Below are 14481 nucleotides of genomic sequence, written 5' to 3' on the forward strand. Positions count from 1 at the left end.
TGTGAACCATGCTGTTTATAGGTCTTGAAATATTTTATTTGAGGTGATTGTATTATTTCAAAACATTTTTATAACTTAAAATCTTATATTCTGTAACATCATAATGTTCACTAAATAGTATTAGGGGCTCTCCAAAAATACCTTTGGTATAGAGGTTAAATGTGATAAATTACTATAAAGGTTGGAAAAATGCTATAGTAAACTAATTTTGTAGGAGAGCACCTTTTGATACACGGATGAAACAGAACTAAAAACTACAAGTTAAAATATGCTATAATGGGTGTAGATTTCCACACTTTTAGAATACATTATTCCTACTTTACACTCAGTCTAATTCATACTGGATTATGAAAGGTCTTCAGAAATGCATCCTTTGCATAAAATGCCTGTGTAGGGTATTATAAATGTTTACTATGAGCTAGCACTGCTGAGGAGTGGGGATACAGTATTGAACAAAACAGAAGTAATTTGATTTGTCTGCAAGGAGTTTTTCATTCAAAGACTCTTAAGGGGAGGTTGTGTTAGGAGCTGAATTAAAAAACACTCCTCCCCCAAGTGATCTAGCCTATATTTATTGTGATACAATTCAAATACCATTTTAAAGTGTGCAGTTCAGTGGTTCTTAGTATATTCACATGGTTGTGTAACCATCACCACAATCAGTTTTAGAACATTTTTATCACAAAAGGAAATCTTGTAACCTCTGGTAGTCTCTACCCTTCCTTATGTCCACTCAAGTTCTGTAGCTCCAGCTAACCATGGTTGTACTTTCTTTCACTGTAGATTTGCCTGTGCTGAACATTTCATATAAATAGATCACAATACACAGTCATTTGTGTATGGCTTCTTTCACTCACTTGTTTCTAGGGGTATCCACACTGCAACATATATATGTATTTCTTTGGCTGAAAAATATCCCATTAAATGGAAAATACCACATTTTAGTTATCTGTTCATCTATTGGTGGCCAACTCGTTCGTTTCCACTTTTTGACTATTATAAATAATAACTGCTATGATGCTAAACCATTTGACACAAACATAGAATGAATTATCTTTTCCTTGTATTTCAGTATACTAAGAAATAATGACCTTTTTCATTTGCATTAATCTTTTTATATACATAAGTAAAATTCACTTTTGTAGTGTGTGTGTTTTCTATGGGTTCTTATACATGCTTGAATTCTTGTAATCTCTACCACAGACAGGATATAGAGCAAATCCTCCCCCACCCATGATCTCTGGCAACTCCCAATCTGTTTCTGTATTTTTACCTTTTCTAGATTAACAGATAAATGGAATCATACATTATGTAACCTTTGATACCAGCTTTTTTTGCTCGGCATAATGCCCTTGAGATTTGTCCAAGTTATTGTGTGTAGTAATACATTATTTCTTTTTGTAACTACGTAGTATTCCATTGTGTGGATGTACCACAGTTTATTCATTAATCCATTGAAGGTTATTTTCAGTTTATTTTGCTTTTCTGTAGCTTTTTAAAATTTGGAAGCTTATTGATTTAAGACCATTCTTCATTTTTATTATAAATATTTAATGCTGTAAGTTTCTTAAGAACTTTTGAGCTTTATCCCACAAGTTTTAATGTGTGGTATTTTCATTTTCACTCAGTTCAAAGTACTTCCCTTTGAGACATTTCTTTTTGAGATGAGAAGTACATTAAGTGCTGTGTTGCTTCCAAACATTTGGTGATTTTTCCAGATATCATTGTGTTGTTGATTTCTAATTTCTTTTATTGTCTTTCTTTTTCAAGGAATTGGTCCATTTAATCTGTTGTAGAAGTTATGCAGTTCATTAACATTTATCACTCTTCTAATGTCCATGGACCAGTAGTTGTGGTTCTTTTTCATTTCTGATATAATTTGTGTCTTCTTTCTTGTGTTTATTTAGCCCGGTTCGAAGTTTATGAATTTTATTGACCTTTTCAAAGTATCAGCTTTTGATTTTGTTGGTGTTTTTCTCTTCTAATTTCCTGTTGTATTGATTTGTACTCTACTTTTAATTATTTTGTCGTCTTGCTTTAGGTTTGCTCTTTCTATAGTTTCTTATAGTGGAAGTTTATTAAATTTAAAATTTTTATATATGCATTCAGTACTATAAAGTTCCCCCTTCCTTGCTCTTGCTGCATTCCACAAATTTTGATAAGTTTAATTTTTATTTAGTGAAGAATATTTTAAGTTTGTCCTGAGACTTTTTGACACATGTATTATTTAAAAGTTTGCTGTTTAATCTCCAAATATGTTGGGATTTTTCTGGCTATATTTCTGTTTCTAGTTTAATTCCATTGTGAATTGAGAGAATACTTTGTATGATTTTTGTTCTTTTGAATTTGTTGAGTTGCGTTTTATGGTCCAGAATCTGGTTTTTCATGGTAAATGTTCCATGTGAGCTTAAGGGGAATATACAGGGGTAGGCAAAAGTAGGTTTGAATTCAACCACCTCAGGAAGCAGTGGGGCAGACCCAAGCGGGTTACTAAAATTTAGGTTTAACTGATTTTCAAAGACTTAGAAGAATGTGTAAATAATGAAGGCCACCAATTTGAGTACTTAAGAGATTGTACTGTGCCATTGTGACATTCTTTTGAGTTAATAAAGCTATCGTAATAATCACAACCTGCATGTCTTTTTCCATACAAAGAACTCAAAACATACTTTTGTTCACCCCTATATATTGTGCTATTGATTGTTAAACTGCTGTTACTTTATTTTCTATTATAAAATTCCCATTTGATTCTTTTTTTATACCTTCTATTTCTTTGCTGAGAACTTCTGTTTTTCAATTTGTTTTAAGAGTATTTGTCTTTACCTCTTGGAGCTTTGTTATAATAGCTTCTTTAAAGTCTTATTCAACAAATGGATCATTTCATGACATCCCTCACTCCCTGGCCAGAGAGCTGGCTTTTTTTGGGACTTTTTCCATCTATGCTATTGACAGCTCCAGTTTTTTGTTTATTTGTTTTTTAATCCTTACCCAAGGATATGTTTTATTGATTTTAGAGAGAGAGGAAGGGAGACAGAAACACTGATTGGTTGCCTCCTGTACAGGCCCTGACAGGGGATTGAACCCACACCTAGGTATGTGCCCTGACTGGGAATCAAGCTTGCAACCTTTTGATATATGGGACGATGCTCCAATCAACTGAGCCACTTGGCCAGGGCGACAGCTCCAGTTTTATGGACTGCACTAGCACCCTGCCGGGATATTGGGTGTGGGGAGCCCCACATGAGGTTCTCAGCACCACATTATCCGTCAAGGTTTAGATTCTTAATCATCCTGCTTTCATTTGCCTTTCTACAGGCTTCTTCTAATTGCTTTATCTGTTTAAGTTCAGTTTGCATGTAGGTGTGGGAGAGAGAATAGAGTGTGGAATGGGAGAGAGAAAGGGAAGTGTGCTACTCCATTTTGTCTAGAACTCCAAGCCCTCAATTTCTTTTAAAATAGGGAATATGATCCTTTTTTTCAGTCAGTATTTAATGGCAGTTTCTTGTTGCTGCTTCTTTGCAGAAATCCCAGAATGAGGAAATAACTAGAACAGCTGACAGTGTGTGTACAGGTGGGACTAAAGTGCCTGTACCATTTTTATGTAAATCTGAAGAACCTGATTTTGTAACCAAATCTATTACTTCACCATCTATTTTTTCTGGAGCTGTGGAAAAACCTGTAGATTTGTCTACTAGAAAGGAAAATGATGCAGATTCGACAAGCCAAGGTAAAATTTGATATATGTTTACAAAAAACTTCGAGGCATACATTACATAAGGTACACCTGTATGTTTAAAAATAAAGACTTTTAAATGTAGGTCCTAGGAACCCCCTTTCTTAAAACAAATTTTGAAATATATAAAGGGGCATAAGATATTTGTCATAATAATAAGAAAATACTGCCTTGCCAACAGAAAATAAACAAGTATTTTTATTGTTAGAGCTGTTGATATTAGGGAATACAAACATTGTGACTCTGACCTATCTACCTGAGAATAAATGACAATAGTTTGCTTACATGGAAATTTTCTTTGTGATAGTATTTTTATTTGTAGTTCCCCCTTACAGGGGATATGTTTCAAGACTCCCAGTGGATGCCTGAAACTGCATATAGTACTCAACCCCATATACTTTGTTTTTTTCCTATATGTACTGTCATCCCTTGATATCTGGGAAAATGGTTCCAGGATTCCCTCTCTCCCCCGCACAGATAGCAAAATCTTTGGGTGCCCAATTCCCTTGTATAAAATGTAGTATTTCCATACAAACTAAGCACATCTTCTTGTATACTTTAAATCCTCTCTAGATTACTCATAATACCTAATACAATGTAAATTGTGTATAAATAGTTGTTACTGTATTGTTTAGGGGCTAATGGTAAGAAAAAAAGCCTACATGTTCAATACAGAGGGAATTATAGTAGGCCTAAGTACGTAGTATAGCAACAATGTAATGTTTTGTTGGTGAATATTTTTGACCTGCAACTGGTTGAATTCAACGATGATGCAGAACCTGCAGATACAGGGGACTGACTATAGAGACCTATAATAAAGTTTACTTTATAAATTAGGCAACAGTAATAAAATAGGACAATTATAGCAATATACTGTAATAAAAGTTATGTGAATGTGATCTCTCTTTCCCTATCTCTGATAACCAAGATAGCTACTAAGTGACTAATGACGGGCAGCCCATGTAGCCTGGATATCCTGGACAAAGGGATGATTCATGTCCTGTGTGATGGAGAGGGATGGTGTGAGATACCACACTACTTGGAACAGCACACAATTCAAAATTTATGAATTGTTTATTTCTGAAATTTTCCATTTAATATTTTGGACCATAGTATACCATGGGTAACTGAAAATATGGAAAGCAAAGCTATAGATAAGGGGGGACTGCTATATTGTTTGAAGTATATTGCCACTCAAGTATATTAAAATTCTTTGAAGTATATATAAATTAGTTGTAAAAATATTATAGTAGGGGTGTTAAATATTTGTGCTACTACAGTTGACACGTGAACAACATGCTTTTGAACTGCATGGGTCCACTTACATGTGGGTTCTTTTCAATAAATACTGGAAATGTATTTTCCGTTCCTAATTTTCTTAACATTTTCTTTAGCTTACTTTATTGTAAAAATACAGTATATAAGTTTTTGGGGAGTCAAATGTTATACATGAATTTTCTACTGTTGGGGGGTTGGTGCCTGTAATTCCAGGAATTGTTCAGGAGTAAACTGTACTTAATGTCTTCTTTTTATTTAATCTCTACCTGTTCCATTAAATTAAGTATTCGTTTATAGTAATTAATATTTAATATGGTTTCCTCTTTTTTTATTCTAATTGCTATCAGGACAGGCGAGTCTTTTAAAATTCTATTGCTTTATATGTGTACATTGTCTCTGTTACTTAATTTTTTCAGAACTAGTCCTCAATAAGTCACAAATATTACATGTGTAGGCACTTGAGAGTTTTAATATGCTAGAAGAGGATGGTAACTTTAGACCTAATGTCACATTTTCAGATGTGGGAAGTGAGCATAGGACTTTAAGAGATACTGCAGCTGCACTTTGGCAGAATTAAGACAAGACCCTAAAACTCCTGATGACCAAATATTTTAAAAAATCAGTTTTTGAGCTTATTTATAATTGAGAACACATAAAGTCTTTATGAGATATTTCCTAAAATCCTGCCTTTGAATGAATGTTTTAGATTATAGAAGACAGTATAAAGCAGAAACTGTGTACCTCTACATCTGGCTTAGTGTAGATCTACATCTCATTTTAAAATAAATTATGTTTGGCATGCTTTCGGTATAGTGTTCATTGAGAATAATACCTGTAAATTTACAAATACTGAAGAAACTCAGAATTGGCTGAGGTTTATAAATTTTTTTCAGAGAAATAATCAGAAGATAAATGCTCCACACCCAACCACCCAAGCTCATGAATAGTAAAGAAGGTTCTCCTCCTTTGGGTCCTGGATAAAACTTTGATATTTAGTGTATATTAAATGAAATATTAAATTCTCTTTTCCTTTTACCAGTGGAAAGCAAAACTATTTCATTTGGATTTGGAAGCAGCACAGGGCTGTCATTTGCAGACTTGGCTTCCAGTAATTCTGGGGATTTTGCTTTTGGTTCCAAAGGTAAGATCATGCGGAGGGATTTTAATGATCATATTGCAGAATTGAAGCACAACTGAAAGAACTAGTCCTTTGCAGTGTTGTAACTAATTTAGACATTTCTTCCCCTTCCCCACCCTCTAGTTCATTTAGTGTTTTTAATATAAGGTAGGGCTTCTATATTTTACTGTTACTTTTGCACTTATTACTATAACGATAAAAATTTTCTCTTAATTCTATACAAATGATACTGAGAGTCCTCTCCCTCCCAAAATGCAGCACCATCTTTCCGGCTGCAATAACTTTGATTTTGGTACATTGTTCTTTTAGTTGTACTTTTTTTCAAATTTATCTTTATTATTGAAAGTATTGCATATACTTTCCCCTTTGATCCATTAACCCTTCTACCCCACAACCACCCCACCCCCAGGCCTTCCCCATACCAATGTCTGTGTCCATGGGTTATGTATTTTTGCATATAAGTTCTTTGATTAATCTCTCCCCTACCCCACCTTCTCTCTGATATTCGTCAGTCTGTTGCATGGTTTTCCCTCTTTCTTTAAGAGCTTGTAGGACTTAATTTTTTAAAAAGAGGTTATACATTTCACTAGAATGTGGGTGTCTGTCTTTTAAAATATGTTTTTATTAATCTCAGAGGAAGGGAGAGGGAGATACAAACATCAGTGATGAGTGAGGGTCATTGATCAGCTGCCTCCGACACATCCCCTACTGGGAATCAAGCCCGATACCATGTTCTGGGAGTTGAACCATGGCCTGGTTTATAGCATAGGTCGATGCTCAACCACTGAGCAACATGGGCTGGGTGTCTTTTTTAAAATTGTTCTTGGTATTGTGTGAACCTTTTTGATCTTAAACCTTTTGTTGTTTTGTTTTTTGTTTTTTTTTGTTCTCTCACATATTTCTACGGTGATTACTTTTTCTGTTTTGGTTCATTTTTTGTCGTTCATTTCTTTGATTTATTTTGTTGAATTTTGTTCCTTTTTTCCTATTCATTTTCTTCTGAAAGTCCTGTTTGCACAGGTCTGTTGTGTACTATTTCAGATGGAAATTAAGAGAGTAATGAGAAACATCTGTTTAGTTACTTTGGCCTGCCTTTGCCGTTTATCATATTTCCTTCAGATTTTGTAGTGTTTTCATTAAACTCGGACACATAGTAGAAGATTCCTAGGTACTACTACCTAGACTGTTACCATGGAATTGATATTATTGACATGCTTTTTTTTTTAATACTTTTACTATATGGGTTCTTCTTCCTGGTCCCAAGAGGAATAGTGGTTTTCAACTCTTGACTTCCTGTTAGAATTTCCCGGGAGCTTTAAAAAAAACCCAAACCAAAAACTACCTAATAGCTATATTGTCTCCTTGGGAATGGTACCTCAGGCATTGGTTGGTATTTTTAAAAAGTTCTTGCTGTGATTCTAATAGATATCCAGTGTTAAGAACCATTGCTTTTGAGGAATTTTGAAAATTTCTGCCATACCCTCTAAGGGTATTTGGGATAATTTTAGTTTCTCTGCTTGGGAGCTCCTAGATTAGTTATTATTGAGCCCAAGCCTGAATATGATCTAGGTCCATGGTTACTGTTATCAGGAAGCCCCCATACAACTTGAGGTTGTGTTTTTCTTATTTTCAGCATTTTTTGGCAGTGTTATCTTAAGGATTTTTGTCTCTTTTTAAAGGTTTTTTCCCCCCCTCCTTATTAAATCTGGCTTAGGAGGAGTTACTCTTTTAGTTAGTTATTTTGTTCTTCACTGTGCCAACTTTTTTTCTTTTTAAATCCTCACCCAAGGATATTTTTTTCATTAATTTTTTTTTTTTTTTAGAGAGAGTGGAAGGGAAGGAGGAAGGAGGTGGGGGGAAGAGAGAGGTGAGGAGAGAAACATCGATGTAAGAGAGAGGCACATCAATTGGTTGCCTCCTACTCTCACCCCTACTGGGGCCAGGATGGGACCTGCAACATCGGTACATGTCTTGACTGGGAATTGAGCCCGTGACCCTGTGGTCTATAGGCTGACTCTCTAACCCCTGGCCAGGTTACTGTGCCAACTTTTTAAGTGATCTGTTATATTTTTGCTGCTTTATGAGTTTTTAGCACCAGATGTAGGGTTCTCTAAGTCAGTGATTCATCTGCAAGTGTTGAAAAATTAAGAGAGGTTTCTTTCCTCTGAGGTAGTGGGGAATGTATTAGCAAGCTGGGCCATCTCAGTTGAGATAATGATGAAGGAACTTTTAGTTTTCACCTTCTGCAAGGTCTGAAGGAGAGAGAATAACAGTCTTTGTTCTTCTGTATGGGGATGGGAAGCCTTTTCACCCTTGACAATCTATAGTATCCCATTGAGGATAGTTGGAGTCAGTGAGATTCTCCCAAGACCTGGTGAAGAAATCTAAGCTCCAACATTAGTTACTTCAGGAGGAATTTGATGTAAATAAATATATGTTTAGACTGCTTTGGCTAATTTTGAAGTAGCACATTTGGCCTCTTTGAGGACATTTTTAAGTTCAAAGCTATTTTTCTCATGGGATAAAATGTTTTATGAAATGAACTACCTTTGGAGCTGAGCTGAGTTTTGAGAATTCTAAGGTATGTACTTTTAAGAACCTGCTTCATTACTGCAAGTTCTTTTCTGATTTAGGACTATGGAAGTTTATTGAAGGGTCATTTATATCTCCATGTATAAACAGTAATAAATGTACTGTGAACTTGACAGAATAATATAATTTTAAACATTTTTAAACTAAAAGTACGTGGCACATTGTTGGAAATTTGATGCATTGATGAAGTAATCTATAATCTAACTGGAGGATTAAAAGTTTATAAGCCCGGCCGGGCGTGGCTCAGCGGTTGAGCATTGACCTAGGATCCAGGAGATCGTGGTTTGATTCCTGGTCAGGGCACATGCCTGGGTTGCGGGCTCGCAGCCGATCAGTGAAGACCCTCTCATCATTGACGTTTCAACTCTCTCCTTCTCCCTTCCTCTGTCTGAAATCAATAAAAGATATATTAAAAATAAAATAAAATAAAATAAAAATAGATACCACTGTTTAAAAATCCTGATTTATTCATCAGATAAAAATTTCCAGTGGGCAAACACGGGAGCAACAGTGTTTGGAACACAGTCAACAAGTAAAGTTGGTGAAGAAGACGATGGTAGTGATGAAGAAGTAGTTTATAATGAAGATATCCATTTTGAACCAATAGTGTCATTGCCAGAGGTAAATATTAAAGGTTGAAAATCTAGTTAATAACCTTACCTCCCATTTCAGATCTCAAACTTGATTTGTAGGGCCAGCTTTGTTTACATTTCTTTCAGAATATTTACATTTCCAAATGGAAGTTCTTTGTTTCTCAGAAGTTCAGCCTTTAAGTATAAATTGCCTTTTTCAAAATTTATATGTAAATGTTGTTTGGTATATTATCTATGAAATTATTGGGAAGAGCTTACGTTTTCCTACGTTGAAATATGTTTGTTTTCATAATGTTATTCTGGGGCAGAAATATCTAATCTCATACTTGCTAAAGTCCTGTCAGTAAAAATAAACTACATTTTCTGGACAAGAATGTTTTAGACAAGTTACTTTGTCAGTTTTCAACCTCAAGTAGTAGTTAATATTTCTCTTGAACTTTTTGAAACCTCTTCTGTCTTACAAAAGAATGTATTTAATTTTCAAAAGGAGGAAGAATCTGCATAAGAGAAAAATATTTAATAACAAATCAGGTCTTTACTGCCTCATCCAAATCAGGTGTATTTCTAGCCCTAGGATATTACCATTTGTTTTGATAGTACAGTTCAAATTTTGTTAATATCATTACAAAGACAATACAGTGGTGCCTCGGTTTTTGAATGTCTCCATTAGCAAAACATTTTGGTTTATGAACGCCATAAACTGGAAAGAAAATGCTTCGGTTGTCGAACATGCCTCATGGCTTCTGCTGAGGGCAAGAAGCTGTTGATCCCTTAGTTTTCGAACGTTTCAGAATTTGAATGGTCTTCCGGAACGGATTACATTAGAAAATGGAGGTACCACTGTACTTTAAGGAATTTGTATTTTTGGAATTTGTTATGGAATATGTTATGAGCATCATCTTTTTATCTATCACAGGTAGAAGTAAAATCTGGAGAAGAAGATGAGGAAATTTTATTTAAAGAGAGAGCCAAACTTTATAGATGGGATCGAGATGTCAGTCAGTGGAAGGAACGTGGTGTTGGAGATATTAAAATTCTTTGGCATACACTGAAGAATTACTATCGGATCCTAATGAGAAGAGACCAAGTCTTTAAAGTGTGTGCAAACCATGTTATTACCAAAACAATGGAATTAAAACCCTTAAATGTTTCGAACAATGCTTTAGTTTGGACTGCCTCCGATTATGCCGGTACATTTAAATGTTACTTTCCATTTTTTGGACTTTGCTAAAATCCGTAACAATATTCTAACATTTTGATACTGAGGTAATTGTTCTTTTGTTGTTTAATAGATGGAGAAGCCAAAGTGGAACAGCTTGCAGTGAGATTTAAAACTAAAGAAATGGCTGATTGTTTTAAGAAAAAATTTGAAGAATGTCAACAGAATTTATTGAAACTCCAAAAGGGACAGGTATCACCGACAGCAGAATTATCAAAGGAGACAAACCCAGTGGTGTTTTTTGATGTTTGTGCAGATGGTGAACCTCTGGGACGTATAACCATGGAATTATTCTCAAACATTGTTCCTCAAACTGCTGAGAACTTCAGAGCACTATGCACTGGAGAGAAGGGTTTTGGTTTCAAGAACTCCGTTTTTCACAGAATAATTCCAGATTTCGTTTGCCAAGTAAGTATTGACTGTATTGCAACTGAAGTCTAGGAAAGTGCACAACACTAATTGGACACTAATTGGGAAATTTGAGTTTCTCCTCAGCTATAATTTTCTTAAGATTTCTTTAGCTTTTCCACACATTAGTAGGTGGTACCACCCCAATATATCACTACCCACAAAAGCTTTCAACCTAAAATGGTGGAAATGTTTAATACCTTTAGACCTGCTATTAAATTGAGAGTGGAAAAAAGACTTCTTATCATTTTTGTTGTCTTTCAAAAATGGGTATTAGTTTCCAAACCACATTTTCAAGCAAGCTGGGTGTTTAGGACTTATCCTGTAGTGATTAGTTAATTCTATGTGTATTTTAATATTTTATCCAGGATTCTTATTAATCAAAATTTTTTTTCAGGGTGGAGATATCACCAAACATGATGGAACAGGAGGACAGTCCATTTATGGAGAAAAATTTGAAGATGAAAATTTTGATGTGAAACATACTGGTCCTGGCTTACTATCGATGGCTAATCGAGGCCCGGATACCAATAATTCTCAATTTTTCATAACACTGAAAAAGGCAGAGCATTTGGACTTTAAGCATGTAGTATTTGGGTTTGTTAAGGATGGCATGGATACTGTGAAAAAGATTGAGTCATTTGGCTCTCCTAAAGGGTCTGTTAGTCGAAGAATTAGTATCACAGAATGTGGACAGATATAAAATCATTGTTTTTCATAGTAAATTTTACCTGTATAAACAGTTGAATTGAAGCTTAGCTGTTATGACAATATGGTAATTATGTTCAGCTTTTGAAAGTGGACGTTTCCAATGTATAAATGTAAAATTGCAGCTTATAGCTGTTGTCACTTTTTAATGTGTTATAATTGACCTTGCATGGTGTGAAATAAAAGTTTAAACACTGGTTTATTTCAGGTGTACTTGTGTTTATGTACTCCTGACATATCTGTATTAAAATGAAATAATACTAATCTTGTTAAAAGCAATAGACCTCATTATTGAAGGCATATTATATAAGCAATTTAATTTTAATTTCTTTTAAGATACTGGATTTCCTGCATGGATATATTTACTGTTTTAATAAAGGGACCAAAACCTGGATAATTTTTATTTTAGATTTGAAAATATATTTGGTAATTTTAACTATCGGTGTGCTCATTTATGCATAGATTCACTTACGAATGGGCAGAGCCCAGAGGTTAGAGACTTAAAGTGCTCTTCTATAATCCTTGCACCTCCTGGATAGTTAGTGAACTTCTAAGTAGAGTACCTTCTTTTCTTAAAATATGTAGCCTTCTGTGCCCTTTCAAAGGTATGAAATTAATTTTCACATTTTAAACATGTTGAGTATGTCCTTAGGGTTTTGTTTTTTTTTAAACTTTTCTGTCATATGTTTCTACTACCTCAAACTGCAGCTTGGTTCTAACTGAACTTGAATTTTTCCTTGCAGTTATTGTGATAAAGTGTGAATATTTTACAAAGATCTATACCATGTTCTTTGGTTAAAGATTTGCTTTATACTAGATTGTTGCAGTACCTTTTTCTGGTGAATTTTATAGCAAAAATAAAGTGACGATTGTTAACAGCCATGACATTTAAAAAATTTATTACTTGTGCATATAATTGTCTGTTCATTCTAGAACCAAAGGAAGACAATTAAAGGTCTGTAACCTCGAAATGCCACATAATATCCAGAGCTCCCAAGGAAGTGACTTTTTTCAAGTTTGATACACACTGAAAATTTATTTGGAAAATGGCTAGTGTCAAAAGTTAGACTGCTAAAAAGGGGGTTGTTATCAGCCTATTCAATATAAGAGCTACAAAGAAGCTAGTTAGAGCAGAAGATTTTGTATATTCCAGTCACTAACAGTGGCTGCCTTCTGCCTTCCCATGTTCTTCCCAGTGAAATCTCCGCATTTATTAAAAGACAGTGGAGTTTATTCTCTTGTTTAGGGATTTGGAAATGGGCTATTCTGTAATAAGTACCTATTCAACCACTAGTTAGAGGAGGGAGGGATGTCCTGTGGCTTGTGTTAGAAATGAGTTAAGGGGTTGCATCACTAAATCCACTTGGCTTTAAAACCAGATAACTGATATTCCAGTGTATCAGTTGAACTACATGAACCTTAAAGAAAACCATGGGTTACAATAGACACACATTTAATAGTAAGAATTGTCTTCTTTGGAAACTTATGTAGTATAAGTTGCTATAGAGTGTGTTGAATTTTTCAGCTGGGACAGCTGATTGCCAGTGTTGCGATTTTAGAATAACATCCAAGTAAAGGCAAGTACAGTTTAGAAATTTGCAGAGAAATTGGTGCTATACTAAAGCATTCAAATTTTGAGTTAAAAAGCTTTAGAAACTAATACTTTGACCAAAAGTTTGATAAAAATGACTAGTAACCTGACTTTATAGTATTAGTATTCCAAAGATGGTTAAAAGTGGCTTGGACGTGGTATAAACCCACATCATGTATTTTTTTAAAAACTGGTTTGAGTTTATATTGGCTCATTAAATTCTGTTTAAAGAGGATATAAAGAAATCTATTAGTATACTATAGTTATACTTTATGGCAAGAGATTATTGGTTTAGTTTTCAGATTACTTTATTAGAATATTGATCTTATAAAAATTTTGTCATTTGAGGAAATTTAAAGATAATACAAACACTCTAGGGCTTGCTAGTCCAGACATGCTGGTGAATACAAGTTAGAAAAGTAAAGGATTATACTAGTGTAGTTGTATAAGGAATTTAAGTGGTTATTTATTCAACTCAGTCTCTGGTTTAGGTTGATATACTATGGCAATAAATACTGAACACCTACTAAATGACAGGCACTGTTCTGGGCATTGGGGAAAGATGTTAAAAACAAAACAAAACACAGGCTCTCATGTAGCTTCCTTACGTTCTAATATTGCTTGTTAATACTCTCACTCCAAATAGGAAATACTGGCCAATAGCAGGAAAGTCAGAGGGAGTTCTTGAAATAGCTATGCTTTGTAGTACGACATATTCTTGCTTTTTCCCTCCTTTAATGTTAGAGGTAGCAGAGGCCACCCCGGTTGGGTCTAAACGCACACTAAACATGTACGTCAGAGATGCCCCGGCCGGGGTGGGGTCCTCCGGTCAGGCGTGGGCCGTCCGGTGCGCCCCGCGTCCGCGGGCAGATGCCGCCTGCGTTCCCGCCTTCACGCGAGACGCAGGGGTTACGAGGCGGCGACCGCCTTCCCGGCCCCGCGCCGCGGGCTCGGCGGCGGCTCCGGGCGAAGGCGCGCGCCGCGCCTGCTCAGGGCGACCCAGGTGGGCACGACGGAGGAAAACGGAAGCCGCAAAAGACGGAAAAGATTCAACACCATTACCAGCCCAAATAACAATGCCATTAACCACTGAAGGTGACGTTCGGACGTTTTTAATAAAGTGAGACCGAAGCGCCGCCGCCCCGACGCCTCGGGCGCCGCACAAGGGGCGGGGCGGTGTCGTGCGTCCGGACGCACTTCCGCCGCGCGAGCCCCGCCCCT

At 35.6% G+C, this 14481-nt stretch overlaps 1 protein-coding gene across 2 annotated transcripts in view; it reads left to right on the plus strand.

Annotated features, from left to right (window-relative positions):
- Positions 1 to 12569, plus strand: part of LOC308561150 (E3 SUMO-protein ligase RanBP2) — a 65173-nt gene extending 52604 nt beyond the window's left edge. For both annotated transcript variants that reach the window (XM_081145733.1, XM_081145734.1), the window contains 6 exons: positions 3523 to 3727; positions 6051 to 6152; positions 9217 to 9362; positions 10251 to 10524; positions 10627 to 10961; positions 11359 to 12569. In XM_081145733.1, coding sequence (XP_081001859.1) covers positions 3523 to 3727; positions 6051 to 6152; positions 9217 to 9362; positions 10251 to 10524; positions 10627 to 10961; positions 11359 to 11664 — 1368 coding nt within the window. In that variant the 3' untranslated portion in view covers positions 11665 to 12569. The remainder of the gene's footprint in view (positions 1 to 3522; positions 3728 to 6050; positions 6153 to 9216; positions 9363 to 10250; positions 10525 to 10626; positions 10962 to 11358) is intronic.
- The last annotated feature ends 1912 nt before the right edge of the window (positions 12570 to 14481 follow it).

This window comes from Miniopterus schreibersii, assembly GCF_964146895.1.
Source record: "Miniopterus schreibersii genome assembly, chromosome: 8".
In the NCBI taxonomy this organism is placed as follows: Eukaryota; Metazoa; Chordata; class Mammalia; order Chiroptera; family Miniopteridae; genus Miniopterus; species Miniopterus schreibersii.